Source organism: Macaca fascicularis, chromosome 8 (assembly GCF_037993035.2).
Source record: "Macaca fascicularis isolate 582-1 chromosome 8, T2T-MFA8v1.1".
NCBI lineage: Eukaryota > Metazoa > Chordata > Mammalia > Primates > Cercopithecidae > Macaca > Macaca fascicularis.
In genome coordinates this window covers 35972351-35987619 of record NC_088382.1, presented here as the reverse complement: position 1 = coordinate 35987619, position 15269 = coordinate 35972351, and the positions used below count along the sequence as shown (strand labels likewise).

The 15269-nt window shown below is 36.0% G+C and overlaps 1 protein-coding gene across 24 annotated transcripts in view; it reads right to left on the bottom strand.

Moving 5' to 3' along the window:
* NRG1 (neuregulin 1) overlaps positions 1-15269 on the bottom strand; it is a 1138773-nt gene that overhangs the window by 25552 nt on the left and 1097952 nt on the right. For 18 of the 24 annotated variants that reach the window (XM_045399022.3, XM_015454748.4, XM_045399023.3 and 15 more), the window contains one exon: positions 14618-14747. In XM_045399022.3, coding sequence (XP_045254957.1) covers positions 14618-14747 — 130 coding nt within the window. Of the gene's footprint in view, positions 1-158; positions 227-14617; positions 14748-15269 lie in introns of all 24 variants that reach the window. The other 6 variants (XM_065519067.2, XM_045399020.3, XM_005563029.5 and 3 more) reach the window with 1 other exon arrangement.

The following is a 15269-nucleotide window of genomic DNA, read 5'->3' as shown; positions in this document are numbered from 1 at the left end:
ACAGTTAATAGGTAATATTGAATGAGTTTATGCCTTGAGAGGTTAAGCCATAATTAGAACAAAATGAATCAGTTGCAACTGAGCTGTAAAAGCACCAAGTGGTAGTGATTGTTGCTGTAGTTGGGGGAGAAAGCAAATTTCAGATTATTTTAACATACTTTCTTGGTTTTGGACTTTCATGGGCACATTCTCAGTACATCTTGCTCCAGTGAATCCAGGTTGGCACCTAGAGGGCAAAAATGTGGTAAACAAAAAAAATGCTAAAGACACTGAGCTTTCAGACTGGCAATTTTCCTCCTATGGAATATGGAGATTCCTAAAAATGATCTGGTACCAAGCAATATAAAGAAAAGAAAAGACACAACATTTAGAAAACCATGTCCCACAAAAACTGTGGGTTACAGATTTTTGTTGTTGTTTGCTTCAGTCTTCAAATGATTGGTTAACTGAAATTTAACCAGAGTGAAGTTGAAATGTGGAATAAGAGGCAGCAAGGCCCAGAGAGCTGTCAATTTTCCTTTGGCATGACCCTGTTTGCCACTGAACATTGATTCTCACTATGTTAAAACACTGGTTTTCATAAGTGCTAACATGATTCCATCCCTGTCTCTTATCAATAAATTATCTTGAGCTTTTTCTTTTATATACTTATATCAATTTTAATTCATTTCATGGGTGTTTTATGTTACAAGTTAAGTCATTAAACAATAGAAATCAAGTACTTTCACATTATAATGATTTTTTTGACAAGAAAAACTACATTCCCTCTTTTTTAAAAAGATATTACAAATAAACTCTTGTTTTTAATGTTCAAAGATACTAGAAACAGATTTTTATCAAGACAAATTTCACTTAATTGTATTATCCCAAATCAAAGATAAATACATTTAAAAATTTATATCAGTTATTCTTATGCAGAAGTACTTAATACATGTCATTTTGCATTTAAGGTAAAACTGTTTTTAAAACTGTATAAAATTTACATGTTATTCACTCATATATATTTACCTATCAGCATTCTAGAATCTCGATACAATATTGTTCTTAAGGTCATGCAATGGGGCTGCGCTTAAATATGGAAGTTCTTTATAATTGCCATTTTTTTTTGTTGCTGTTACTCTAATAACTAAAGCATTTTAAATAGGATTGATTTTACCAGAATCATTCTCGAATAAAAAGGGCCACTGAAAGGTTCTAGGAAGCAATATACTTAGAGATAGAAAGTCCCTCATTTTGAATCCTCAACATCCATCATCATAATTGTTATTTTTGTATTGTTTTTTGTTTTTTTTTTGAGACGGAGTCTCACGCTGTTGCCCAGGCTGGAGTGCAGTGGCGCGATCTCGGCTCACTGCAAGCTCCGCCTCCCGGGTTCCCGCCATTCTCCTGCCTCAGCCTCCTGAGTAGCTGGGACTACAGGCGCCCGCCACCGCGCCCGGCTAATTTTTTTTTTGTATTTTTTTTTAGTAGAGACGGGGTTTCACTGTGGTCTCGATCTCCTGACCTTGTGATCCGCCCGCCTCGGCCTCCCAAAGTGCTGGGATTACAGGCTTGAGCCACCGCGCCCGGCCTATAATTATTATTAATAGTTCATCTATACAGCAACTATCATGCAAAGAGCCTAAGTTAGCTCTGGTAGCTCATACCTAGTGATTTTTACACAACCCTTTTCTCTACAGAGTAAATAAGAATACATACTATATTTTTGGCATCAAAGAGATATGAACAAAACTGTACTTTGTTACCAATATAGGGGTACTTTGGTTTCCCTTCAAGCCAAATCACCAAATGACTTGGTATATGTAATTCTCCTACTTTATGAAAATGGCCTGCAAGATAAAATACTAGCAGTTCCAGATTTTTTGCCTTGTGAATATGTATTTAAGCTTAAACAACAAACATCTTATATTGACACAGCTCTTTTAAACTCTTGGAAACACCTTCATATAAATAAACTGATGATTTTTGTTTAGAATATTTTTGCTGCAAGGAGTAGAGGAACAGCTACCTAGAGAAATGCATCAATAAGAAGTATAAGCTTGGCCAGGTGCGGTGGCTCACACCTGTAATTTTAGCACGTTGGGAGACTGAGGTGGGCAGATCATAAGGTCAGGAGTTTGAGACCAGCCTGGCCAACATGGCGAAACCCTGTCTCTACTAAAAATACAAAAAATAGCCAGGTGTGGTGGCGGGTGCCTGTAATCTCAGCTACTCAGGAGGCTGAGGCAGGAGAACCACTTGAACCCGGTAGGCAGAGATTGCAGTGAGCTGAGATCGTGCCATTGCACTCCAGCCTGGGCAACAAGAGCAAGACCCTGTCTCAAAGAAAAAAAAAAAAAAAAAAGAGGTTGGGTCATTTCTCAAAAAGACGCCATTTCTTCACATTCTTATTGAATGTATATAAGAAAAAATACATGGGAACGTTTTTTCATATAACTGATTTCACAAATTCATTTCCGAAGTAAATGGGGTTTTTATTTGTTTCTCAACCAAGACTATGAGTTCATATAGACAAACGCTGTAATTAAAGCAGGTGTTTCTAGAATTAATGAGGTATTCAATAATTATCATTTCATCCTGCTTCTTTGCATTCTTGATAAAAGTTAACATTCTCATATTGAGCACACAATAATTCACTTGTTTCTAACAAAAGAACATGGTGTAAGATATGTGAACTGCTGTGTATGTGTGTGTATGTGTAAGAGAGAAACACACACACACCACACAGTCGCTTAGGGCAGGAAATGCCCTTATGTAAGTAAGAATCATGAAATTAACAAATAGCTGAGGAATCACGAGTTCCTTAAGAGAAGGCATTTATAAGGAAATTGTCATTAGGCATCTTATAATTAGTTCTATGATCAGAGGGCACAGGACAACTAGGTAAAGTGAGTCAGAAATCCTACCCAATCAATTTTCTGATTATTATGAATTTCTAACATGATGTTTCCTAGGAATCTAGCATGAGATGATGGCTTATCTCTATCATAAAATCATATGGAAAACTGGGTATAGTAACACTAGAACTACTTGAGGTATGCAAGTCATTTTTTGGAATTACCAGCTACTTCTCAACCAGAACTATCCTTTTGCTAGTATTTACCTTCATTTGGGAGATGAATTTTCTCATCATTGTTTCTTAGTGTTATAAGACCCTGTTATTACTCAGAACTGACAGCATCAGCATCTCCTAGGAGCGTGCTAGTGTAAACGCAGGCCATAGCCCAGAACTACTGAATAAGAATCTTCATTTTAACAAAATCCCTAAGAGATGTGGATGTAGATTAAAGTTCAAGATGTAAGGTACCCTGAACTGGGAAAAGGGAAGCAAAGGCCGTCTTTCGGCACTGTGGTATCTTGCTGTTTGGCCATGGACAAGCTATTTGGCTTTACCAGGCCTCACTGTAATTAAGTGATTATCAAAGACTTCTTTTTCCACTAAGGTTCTGGGAAACGATACTTATCCTAACACATGGAATCACTGCTAGAAAACCCCAACATCATTTCTTCTGAATGCATTACCAGTCAGGGACGATAGAACTCAAGGACTTCTAAAAATCCTTTTTGATAAAATGGATTTTTAAGACAATTGTTGAGGTAAAACAAATTGCAAGTGCCTAAGCAACTCAAGTGTTCAGCAGCAAAAGGATGTAGACTTCAGAGACATCTAAATTTGTTGCCAAATGAGATGGAAAGGAAAAGCAGAAACTGAGATAGTTTCTGCATAAGCAAACTGCACACTGCATTGATTGTGTAGAGAAAGCACATGCAAATGAAAACCCAGTTGATCTATAAGCTCTGTGAAATTCTATGGAATTACTCCTAACAGACTAGGGAGACCAGCTTCTGATACATTTCTATTATCAACATTGTATGTTAAACATTCAATCCATCACTTTCCTGGATGATAAGAATAATAGTAAATCAAAGCTGATTTTCAACAATAAGCTTTGGCACGAGTTTGAGCAAATTCCAAGAATTTTATGTCTGAGAATAATCTAAGGATCTGAATAACAAGTACTTGTTGTAGCTTTAAATATATATGTGTGTGTGTGTGTGTATGTGTGTGTGTATATATATATGTATATACCATTTGTTTCATTAATCAGTAATATTAGAAGATGGAAATCAGAGTTTTAAAAAATTTTAGTATTTGCTCTTAATATGATCATGTTTGTTCTATATTTGTTATTAATGGGGTGAAAATTCAGTTTTTTTTTCTGAACTTAGGCATCACTCTTTCCCTGCCCTCCACCTCCCCATCACCCACTTCTATGCTCTGGGGAGAATTCTTTCCTTGGCTTTTGCATTGTACCCTATCCTGACCTCGTTCACTGCACTTATCTGTATTGTGATGATCTGCGACACATTGATCACATTCTGTCAGTGATCACATTCTGATCATTTTGTATCTCTCATGCCTAGCACAGTGCCTGGCTCATAATGGGCTCTCACAAAATGTCTGTGAAAATGAACTTAAGATCAGACCACAGTGTCCGTATCTGATCAACAATTTTATCAAACAAAACTTTCAGACAGGGTGTGGTGGCTAACACCTGTAATCCCAGCACTTTGGGAAGCCAAGGTGGGCTTATCACTTGAGGTGAGGAGTTCGGGGCCAGCCTGGCCAACATGGTGACTGTCTCTATCAAAAATACAAAAATTAGCTGGGCATGGTGGCGGGTGCCTGTAATCCCAGCTACTTGGGAAGCTGAGGCAGGAAAATTGCTTGAACCTGGGAAGCAGAGGTTGCAGTGAGCAGAGACTGTGACACTGCACACCAGCCTGGGTGAAAGAAGGAGACTCCATCTCAAAAAAAAAAAAAAAAAAAAAAGAAAGATTTTCATACAGTTAATTGATTTGCCAAGCACAGGTCAATCTTGAACATCTGTCTGTTATTTTTATAGTTTATGATACACTCTCCTCTGTGGACTCCCAGATATTTATTTATTTTTTATTTTTTTGAGACAGAGTCTTGCTGTGTCACCCAGGCTGGAGTACAGTGGCAAGATCTCGGCTCATTGCAATCTCCACCTCCTAGATTTAAGCAATTCTCCTGCCTCAGTCTCTCAGTAGCTGAGATTACAGGCATGCACCACCACATCCAGCTAATTTTTGTATTTTCAGTAGAGACGGGGTTTCGCCATGTTGGTCAGGCAGATGTCGAACTCCTGACCTCAGGTGATCCACCTGCCTTGGCCTCCCAAAGTGCTGGGATTATAGGCATGAGCTGCCATGCCTGCCCTCAAATAATTTTTACAGAAACTCCCAGTATCCTTCTCACAGACTCCCTCCCGCGAATAAAATCCTTTAACATAACGTTTGCAGTTTGGAAAAGACTCTTTGATTCTTTAACAGTGAGTCTGTTATCTTGAATTTAAATACTGTTGGTGAAATACCGGTTTACTTCGAATTCAATAAAGCAGTGCATTCTACTAACCAAAATTCTGCCCAGCACCAGTATAATGAAAACTGTGGTTAATAATAACTTCAATACACTGTTAATATCCTGATATGCTTACTATGTAATCAATCATAGATGCATGTATTTTGAAATAAATTTAATGCTTGGTGTATCTTTTATATTTCAATTGAATAAATTATTTTCCATTTTTTCTTGGTGGAGATTCTAGACATATTCAGAGATATTCACAGACCCCAAGAAACTTCTGGCTAGGGTTTGTTAATTTTATAAACCACATATTTATGGTCAATTTATAAACCATCCTTAGACATCCTTTCTCTTTTTTTCTCAGCTTCATTTTCATCAAACCCTCCCTTGATCAGGAACAAGAAGAAAAAAAAATACAGCTGATATTTCCTCTCTCTCTAGTCATCACCACAGTGAAATATTTGGACAATTTAAAAAATACCTTGTCAAAAAATGAAAACTCCCTGTTATCTGTCTGCTTTTGCTCAATACTAGCTGTGGTATTTGAAATTATTTGATGTCTATGTTTACAAATATTAAATGATGGAAATGTCAACACATCTCTCTCAAGGAATATTGGTGAGTAAGCATCACACACCAAAGTCTTTGCTCTCTCTGTTTGTAAACTCGAGGTGGCAGTGTCTACGCCAGCTCCAACTGTGCTGGTCTGTTTTCCTACAGTATTGTGTTGCAAACACGGACTTTTCTCACCTCTTAGCCAGCTTAGCATTCTGTCTAGAACTCGCCCACTCACTGGCTGAGTATCTGTGTTGTAGATTATTCTTTCCCAAATGTATTGTTACTATTAGTCTGCATTTTTCCAAGATGAACCTCATTCTGTTATCTACCTTTAAGTGAAGTTTCTCAAGATTTGTATATGCTTTTCTAATTTGTGTTTTAGTGTTCTTTCTAGCATCATCTGCAAAAGACATTTATTTCCCCAAGGGAATGCCCTCTTTAACATCATTAAAGAAAATATTAAATATAAAATGTTCCAGTAATGTTTCCTTCAGATCCAACCTATATCTCCCCACCACTGTTCAGACAGTATATATCCTCCATTTTCTTTTTAATGGTAATCTGGGGACTAGTTTCCAATCCATGAGATAAGAGGATACAGATTGGTCACACTAGACTCATGGGTAAATGCTGAGAAAAAAACAAAACAAAACAAAAACCTAAGTTGTCCTGGCTTTTCAAATGATGTTTTTCAATGTCCAGGACATACAATCCCAATAATGAGGGTGGCAGTGTTTGTGAATTAACTTCTTGTTTGAACTTTGGTGCCCTTCCCAAATCTCTGTTTGCACAGCTTGCTCTGAAATGCTCATCTGCAGACTAAAACTCTTGCCCATGTTTACTCTACATGATGAATCCTTAAGTTGGGAGTGAAAAAATTTCATCGGCTATGGGATCAATCTACATCCCATACATCTCCATGTCATTGTGACACAATGACATATCGACTGCTAATTTGTGGTTTGGTTTTCCTCTCTGGAGGAAGTTTCCTTGTCTTGTCAAACAGCTTAGGGGTTCTGAGGGGCTTTACAGCTCTATCCACTTCACCAGCCTCATTCTGTGATAAAATATCTAAATATTCACTTTTACCTTAAATCATTCAATATAAATATTTCAAAATTGTGTATTCATTTTCCTGTAAATTGACAATTTGTACTTGTATATATTTATGGGGTAGAAAGTGATATTATGATTTATGAATACAACGTGGAATAATTAAATCAATCTAGCTAAAATATTCATCCACTATTCACAATAGCCAAGTTATAAAATCCACTATTCACAATAGCCAAGTTATAAAAAATCCACTATTCACCATAGCCAAGTTATAAAATCAATGTAAGTGTTCACCAACAGAAGAATGGACTAAGAAAATGTGGTATATACGCACAATGAAATATTTTAAATTGACTCTGTATACATCTCAAGAGTATGACTGCATACTCTTTTTTTATTCTTTTTTCCACGGAGCAGAGTCAGCCTCTGACTAGGTCTTTCATTGTACCTTCCCTTAGCTCACTTAATACCCTTCATAGCACTTGGCAAACCTGTGATTTATAATTCAATTAATTATATGAAACATGATGGTTACTTTCAGTAGCCTATAGACTCCATCAGGCAAAGACCAGTATGGTTTTGTTCACTACTTTATAAGTAGCATGAGCACAGAGCCTGTCTCATAGGAGCTCAATAAATGTATATAGCTGCCCAGCTGATTTTTATAAGAGAGGAACGAAGCTATTCAGAACACTTAGTCAATGCACCTGATTTTAGGCAAAACTACACCTGAATTGAATCCTATAAAAACTAAAGAATTTTCTTCAACTGTACCTCAGTGATTTAAAGGCTAAATGAGTTAATAAATTCCTCATAAGCACAGTGTAGGATTCTAGATACATGAGCACATGAAAGAAATAGAAGACACAGTTGTCTGAAGAGTGCATTATCTAGAGCCACATGAGTCCCACCACTTGCTCTCACAAATACTGTCTGTATCTGTTAAATGTTACAATATTCAAGAACAGAGAAGTATTACAGGCAAGTGTAACACTGATTCTCAAGAAAGAACTCTTCTAGGCTGGGATGGGAGTTAGCAGTGTGTTCTTATGGACGGGAAGTCCTAACCCAGTATATATCCTGTTTATTTCTTCCAAATTTCTCTTTCTGCAGCCATGATGATGAGACTGCAGGACACAACTATGAGTTTGTACCGTTGCCCCCTTGTTTAATTATGTTAATCCAGCTACTAATACATATTATAAAAGTTACTATCATCAGCATCATTATGTCAGTATTTTATAAAATGTTAACCTTAGCTAGTGCCTTTGATGTCTTTGACTTTTTTCTTCCCATCTTACTTAGTCCCCAGATTTCTTCTAGCCTGTATGGAAGACTCGCTTCCCTAAACATCTGCTATGTCTATGGTGCCACTCTCCTGCTCCAGAAGTTACTATGACTCCCTATTAGCTATTAATATACCCAAAGTCCTCTGCTGGACCTTCAGAGGTCATTAAGTGGCTCCACTGTTTAACTTAGTTCCTTTTTTTTTTTTTTTTGAGACGGAGTCTTGCTCTGTCGTCCAGGCTGGGGTGCAGTGGCCAGATAACTTAGTTCTTTTATTTCATTCATTTGTTTGTTTTACTTCCTAGAATTAAGCTGCATGTTACCGTGTCTCAGAGAAAGAATTCTTACAACCACAATGCCTTCCTGGTATAAAGGAAAGACTCTATAAATGATCATTATATTTAAAAAGTCTTCATTAACTTATTTCAGTCTTTTCTTTACCTTCTTTAAATTTGTATTACCTTAATAGTCAGCATTGTACCATTTGGCATATATTCATTTATTGATTTTCTATTTTAGCAATTTCATTTTCTTAAACAGACTGAGTTCCCAGAGATCAGACACCATTCCTTACATTTTCTCTGTGTTTTAAAAAATGCCTGGCAAATAGCTGTTCTATAAACAAATGCTAACTCATTTATGCCTAGTGTCCCATTATTGGAATACTAAGCATGTGGGAGTTTTTAATATCCTACTGCTCAAGGTCATCGCCAAGGTCTGATTGCAAAAATTTAAAAAATTGCGACCTCGGGCATAATGTGATAAATATTTCATTTACATAATATATATTATCAATTAAGTTTGATAAATATTTCATTTATCAAACTTAATGTATTATATTTGTTGTGATTTTGTCTCCTATGGTTATGTTTTTCACGCTTGTCTCTTATAATAATGTATACTATAATAAGGCCCTACATGGCTTCATAAACGTTCATTATACAAAATTATAAAAGTCTATGTTTATAGACACCTTCCATCTTTCCAAATTAAGTTCGTTTTTTATTGTTTTTACATTATAAGGAAACTAACGATCAGAAATATTAAATGATCTATCAAAGAAAAGTTATAAAGATAGTTGGTGGTCCCAACAAACCAAATAAAACTGCTACTCTTAAATAAAGAATTAGAAATTAAACATGGGCCAGGCGTGGTGGCTCATGCCTGTAATTCCAGCACTTTGGGAGGCCAAAGTGGGTGGATCACCTGAAGTCAGGAGTTCAAGGCCAGCCTGACTAACATGGTGAAACCCCATCTCTACTAAATACAAAAAATTAGCTGGGCGTGGTAGTGCATGCCTGTAATCCCTGCTACTTGGGAGGCTGAAGCAGAAGAATTGCTTGAACCTGGGAGGCAGAGGTTTCAGTGAGCTGAGACTGCACCAATGCACTCTAGCCTGGGCAACAAGAGTGAAACTCCGTCTCAAAAAAAAAAAAAAAAAAAAAGAAAGAAATTAAACATGATAACACAGTCTGTTAAAACAGGTGTATATATTTTTCCAATGTCTACTGAGAGAACGTAATACTACCATTTACTTTTTATTATAAGGAAAAATAAATTTTGCTTCCCCAGAGTTAAAAGTACTTTAGCAGAAATGAACTCATTTAATTTCACTGACTCCCTGGGAAGAAATTTGGAGAACATATTAACTTCATGTTATAAATAAATTTATTGTCCAGAGAGTTGAAGTGAAAGGACATAAGACTGTTCACCAAAATTTGTAGTTTAAAACTCTAATCCCCTCCAGATGAAGGCACATCTGTCCACTGGACAACATTTTGGACTTACAAGCACAGCCTGATATAAAATGATTTTTAGATTAAAAAAAATCACATCAACATCTTCCAAAGTACTTCTCCACTGAAGCTGTTCAGAAGAACAGATATATAAGAATAAAGAAAAGATGCAAGAGGAAAACTGGACAATTTCATGTTCGATTTCATGTATCTTGTTTCTTTGAACCACAGGACCACATAAAGCATCAGAGGGTACAAAATGGAATGATTCTTTTCTCATCTTTATATAATCTGGAATAGTAACTATTTTTTCCACAGAATAAATTTTAAATTACTGTAGAGAAAAAAATATAAAAGATAAGAACTACCACTGAAATTGCCACACAATCCCCAGGAGGAGGTCCAAGCAATCCGGAAACCTCTCCTCAGAGAAGTGTTTCACTGCTAATATGTTTAATCCATTCAAAACACCTTGTTCTAAGCAGAGAGACAAGAGACTTGTTGTAAAATCTTCTACTTCAACTCCCAAGAAGACAACAGCAGATTAGGTGACCAGAGAGACTGCTTGGAAACTTCCAGGCTTGTGGTGTTTCTGAGTCATGTCTTTAGTCAGGGATAAAGCTGATTTTCAATGACGTGGCTCAAGCTTCAGCAATGCTTAGCTCTAGACAGATAGACCATATGGAAACTATGAACTGGCTTCATAGACAGGACCATGATGAGCCAATGCAGTATTTTTATGTCTTCTGTTTCTATTCAAGTGGTCTAGTGAACAATGTATTATCATACGACCTAGTATAATACGTCTGTGTTTAAATTCTCAGTGGTGATTATTTTTAGTGCTATAGATGTTTTACAAACAGGATTTTTAAAAAGAAAAAGTTTCATTTAACAAGAAAGGTTTGAAATATTTTGGATGTAAAATATACTCTCCAATTCTTCCCTCAAGATTCTGGCTTGCTTTAATGTATGAATAAAGTCACCATCCCAAAGGAGGAGGAAAGTTATCAAAATCATAGATGTCAGAGATTTTCTTTCTGATAAGATCCAGTACTAATTTAAAACACCTAAAAGATCCTAATTACAAAAAAAAAAAAAAAAAAGAAAAAAAAAAGATATAATTTGCTTAGAACTAGAAGGCAAGAATGATCCACTAGACAATTAGGGAGGATGCAGTGTTCCTTCAAGGCTTGGGGTTTTAATAATTATTAGAAGAGTAACAAACGTTTCACTTCAAGATTTTTAAAATATAGCAAGTTTTAAATTCTGGATTAGGCTTAAGATTTAATGAGAAACTGTGCTAAGTGAAGAAAAATTACAGTTGTTGGCACAATATTAAAATGAAAAAACTGAACAGCACTTACGTGATTGCATGTTTTGTATTGGACGTGGGAGGGCTAAAGAATAGCTGAAATTAATATGTGGAAAAAAACTGCCCTGGTTCCTTAGAGGTATGCAGAAACTATCATATGCACTCACTCAGCTTGTAAATCTTTGCAAAGCGATGATGAAAAATGATCACATTTCGTTACTATAATTAAAATATAGTGGTCTCAGATGCTTTTCTGAAGAAGTAAAAATATGAGACATAGATAATATGGGTACATTGTTTAAAAAGGAGATGAATTTAAGGAACTATAATTTAAATGTTTTTTCAAGGAGATTTATTAAAATACAATTATGCTGTATGCTTAAGATTAGGAAAAAATAACAAGGTTTCCCCATATAACAAACGAACCTCATATTTTATAGATTATACTTCTCAGCTTTTGGCATTTTCTATTTTGATCAGAGAAAATCTTACAAACTACAAACCTGGTTCATCCCAATTTGCTATGATAAATATGAGGATGTCTCATATTTGTGCTGTATTCACAGCAAGTCAGCAGAACTAAAGACTAAATCAGACAGATTTTTATTCTGCTGCAAACATATAGATTTGAATATTTTAATGATCAAGAAGTGAATCTCTAAGATTATTTTTTAAACAATAAACATAGTCATATGAGATAATTCAGATCTAAAAGGAATGATCTTTTCTACATACTCTTTTTTATTTTTTATTTTATTTCTTAATTTTTTTTTTTGACAGTCTTACTCTGTCACCAAGGCTGGAGTGCAGGGGCATGATCTTGGCTCACTGCAGGCTCAACCTTCCGGGCTCAAGTGTTCCTCCCACTTTAGCCTCCCGAATAGTTGGGACTACAGGCGCATGCCACCATGCCTGGCTAATTGTTTTTCTGTATTTTTTGTAGCAATGGTGTTTTGCCACATTGTCCAGGTTGGTCTCAAACTCCTGGGCTCAAGTGATCCGCCTGCCTCGGCCTCTTAAAGTGCTGAGATTACAGCATGCACCTGGCCTCATACTCGTGTTTCATCTTGCTTTAATATTTTTGCAAGACTTTTACCTATCATTTCACTTTGGCTTTTAAAAATTATTTATTTCTGTAAAAGAGATGTTTAGTAATTGAGATTAGAATTCTACTGTTCTGGCTCCAAGTCTTTTATTCACTCTAACAGATTATATTTACTTTTACAAATTGTCTGTCTTTGATAAAATCAGCTATACAACCACCAAAACTTGTCTTGTTTTGGCACTGTATCCACTCTTTTCAGAGAAGAGCTTTTGAGTGCAAGAAAGGAGAAGTTCTGGAAGGTGCTTGTTCAGAGCCAGAGGTCCCATCAGGCACACTACAGACACGTCCAATCTACCACAGCTCAGAGAGCAACAAAACATAGCCTACAAAATGGCATTTTCGATTGTTGCTTTTTTGCCTTTAAAACATATGTTTTTTAAGATGCACTTCCTTACTTATAAACATAATTAAGATTTTATTAGAATTGGCACTAAATATTTACATAGTATTTCTGTGATGTAAAAGGGACATGTCCTTGTTCACTATTTCTGGTGCCTTTTTCATTTTGCTAATTGCCCCTATCAGTTCAATTGCCTCTCTAACAGACTTGTTCTTCCTTGTCAAGATTTAAGCCCCATGCCAATATTCTAGCAGAAAACAATTTTTATGACAAAATGGTTTTCCCTCCTTTAGAACAAGCATTGCTGCTTTAGAACAATGGCCTCACTGCGTGTTTTCAGCTGGGGACTGCTGGCAAAATTTATTAGATGTTCTACACTACATTTTTTAAGGAACGACTTTTAAAATACCTTGCTCTTGGGATACAGCTATTGGTGAACAGCAAAATAAACGTGTATTTTCATCATTTCAATAAAACATTAAATATGTTTTTATGCCCACATCAAATTTTAAGTCCATATACCACATGTGGACAAAATATCAATAGTAGACTTAAAATGCATGGCAAAATAAATGTACTTTTTAATGAGTCCTATTAGATTTTACTACAAGGTTTAAATATTTAATGTACTGAAACTATCACTATCTTATGCTGCTTTTTGAGAGAGAATAAACTGGATACTTCTTTTCTTTTTTTTCTTTTTGGAGACGGAGTCTCACTCTGTCGCCCAGGTTGGAGGGCAGTGGCACAATCTCGGCTCACTGCAAGCTCCGCCTCCCGGGTTCACGCCATTCTCCTGCCTCAACCTCCCGAGTAGCTGGGACTACAGGCACCCGCCACTGCGCCCGGCTAATTTTTTGTATTTTTAGTAGACACGGAGTTTCACAGTGTTAGCCAGGATGGTCTCGATCTCCTGACCAAATTAGAGCCTTCCCTACTTGCCCATTAATATTTGCTATTATTCATTGAATGCCAGTTTTTTTTTTCCAATTCCTTTATCTAGATTATTTATAATCTCTACAGAATTCTGTAAGAGTGCCTTCCTCGGCCACCCAAAGTGCTGGGATAACAGGCGTGAGCCACCGTGCCCGGGCCTAAATTGGATACTTCTTAATGGTACATCACTCCTTCAGGTTATTGGAAAGAAAGTGCTATTCTAGATAGATCTATAGACAAATGAAAGAACACTGTTGTCACCCACAGGGATGCTACACACAATGCATTTCCAAATATATGCAATTTGCTTTTTTCTCTTTTTTTTTTTTTTTTTTTTTTTTTACTGGTGATATAAAACTAAACTCCATTTAAAAAATAGTTATGCAACAATAAGACAATCCCAAGTGTAACAGATACATGTCAGTAAGTAATCTTCTGCCCTTCTGCTTCTTTTTGTTGTCTTATTCATTTTGCAGGTGATCACTGGGATAAGAAAGCAACATTATCTTGCAGCTTAATTCATACACTGGATGTAGAAGTAGATATCAAAAGTTATAGGCCTCTGTGATATCTGCACATCTTTTCTGAATAACAACAAGAAAAACCACAAGGAAAGCAACAATATAAATAACATGGTAAAAACAAACAAACAACAACAACAACAAAAAACCCCAAAAAACCTCACACACATTGAAAACAGCAAAAAGCAATTCTGGATATGACAGAGGAGTGATGACGAATGGTGTGAATGTTTTAAAACACTCTACATATAAAACAGCATTATTCAACATGATGCAACAAAACTGGAAAAAAAGCAACAATACATCATGAGACATAGAATCATCTGAAACAGGGAGTTATAGACATAAGCCACATACAGAATTTCTTTTCTTACTTGCACAAGTATCTCGAGGGGTTTGAAAGGTCTTTCACCATGAAGCACTCGCCTCCATTCACACAGAAAGTTTTCTCCTTCTCTGCGCATTTTACAAGATGGCTTGTCCCAGTGGTGGATGTAGATGTAGCTGAAGAGGAGAGAAAGGAGAAAGGTTAACATTGACTTTTTTTTCTCCCCTTCTAAGCAGCCATTAATCTGAAATAATCCTAAAAGGAAGAGTTCATATAAGGTACAGATTTCACTACACTTGCAGACCTTACAAACAATAGCAAAGAAGTTAAGCACTTCGTGGGTCTAATTACATAGAATCAAATTATAAAAGAGAGAATTATAGAGTTAACTAATTTTATAATAACTAAATAGGAAAAGGGGCTCAACATTTTTTAACCAATATCTTATCTTCCAGGTAGTTGGAAAAGAGAAGCTCTATTGTCATTAAGTAAAATACATTTCTCAGGAAGGTTCAAGGTAATGGTATAAAGTCATGTCAGTGCAGCTCAATTTAGACATCTATTTTTGATGGCAATTAATTGATAAAATTTTTTATTTTTGAAAAGTTTTACATGCCTATTGACTTTATATTTTTTAGACATGATGTATATATTGAAAAAGAAACACAAGTTGGCTTATTTGTTCCAAATGAAAACAT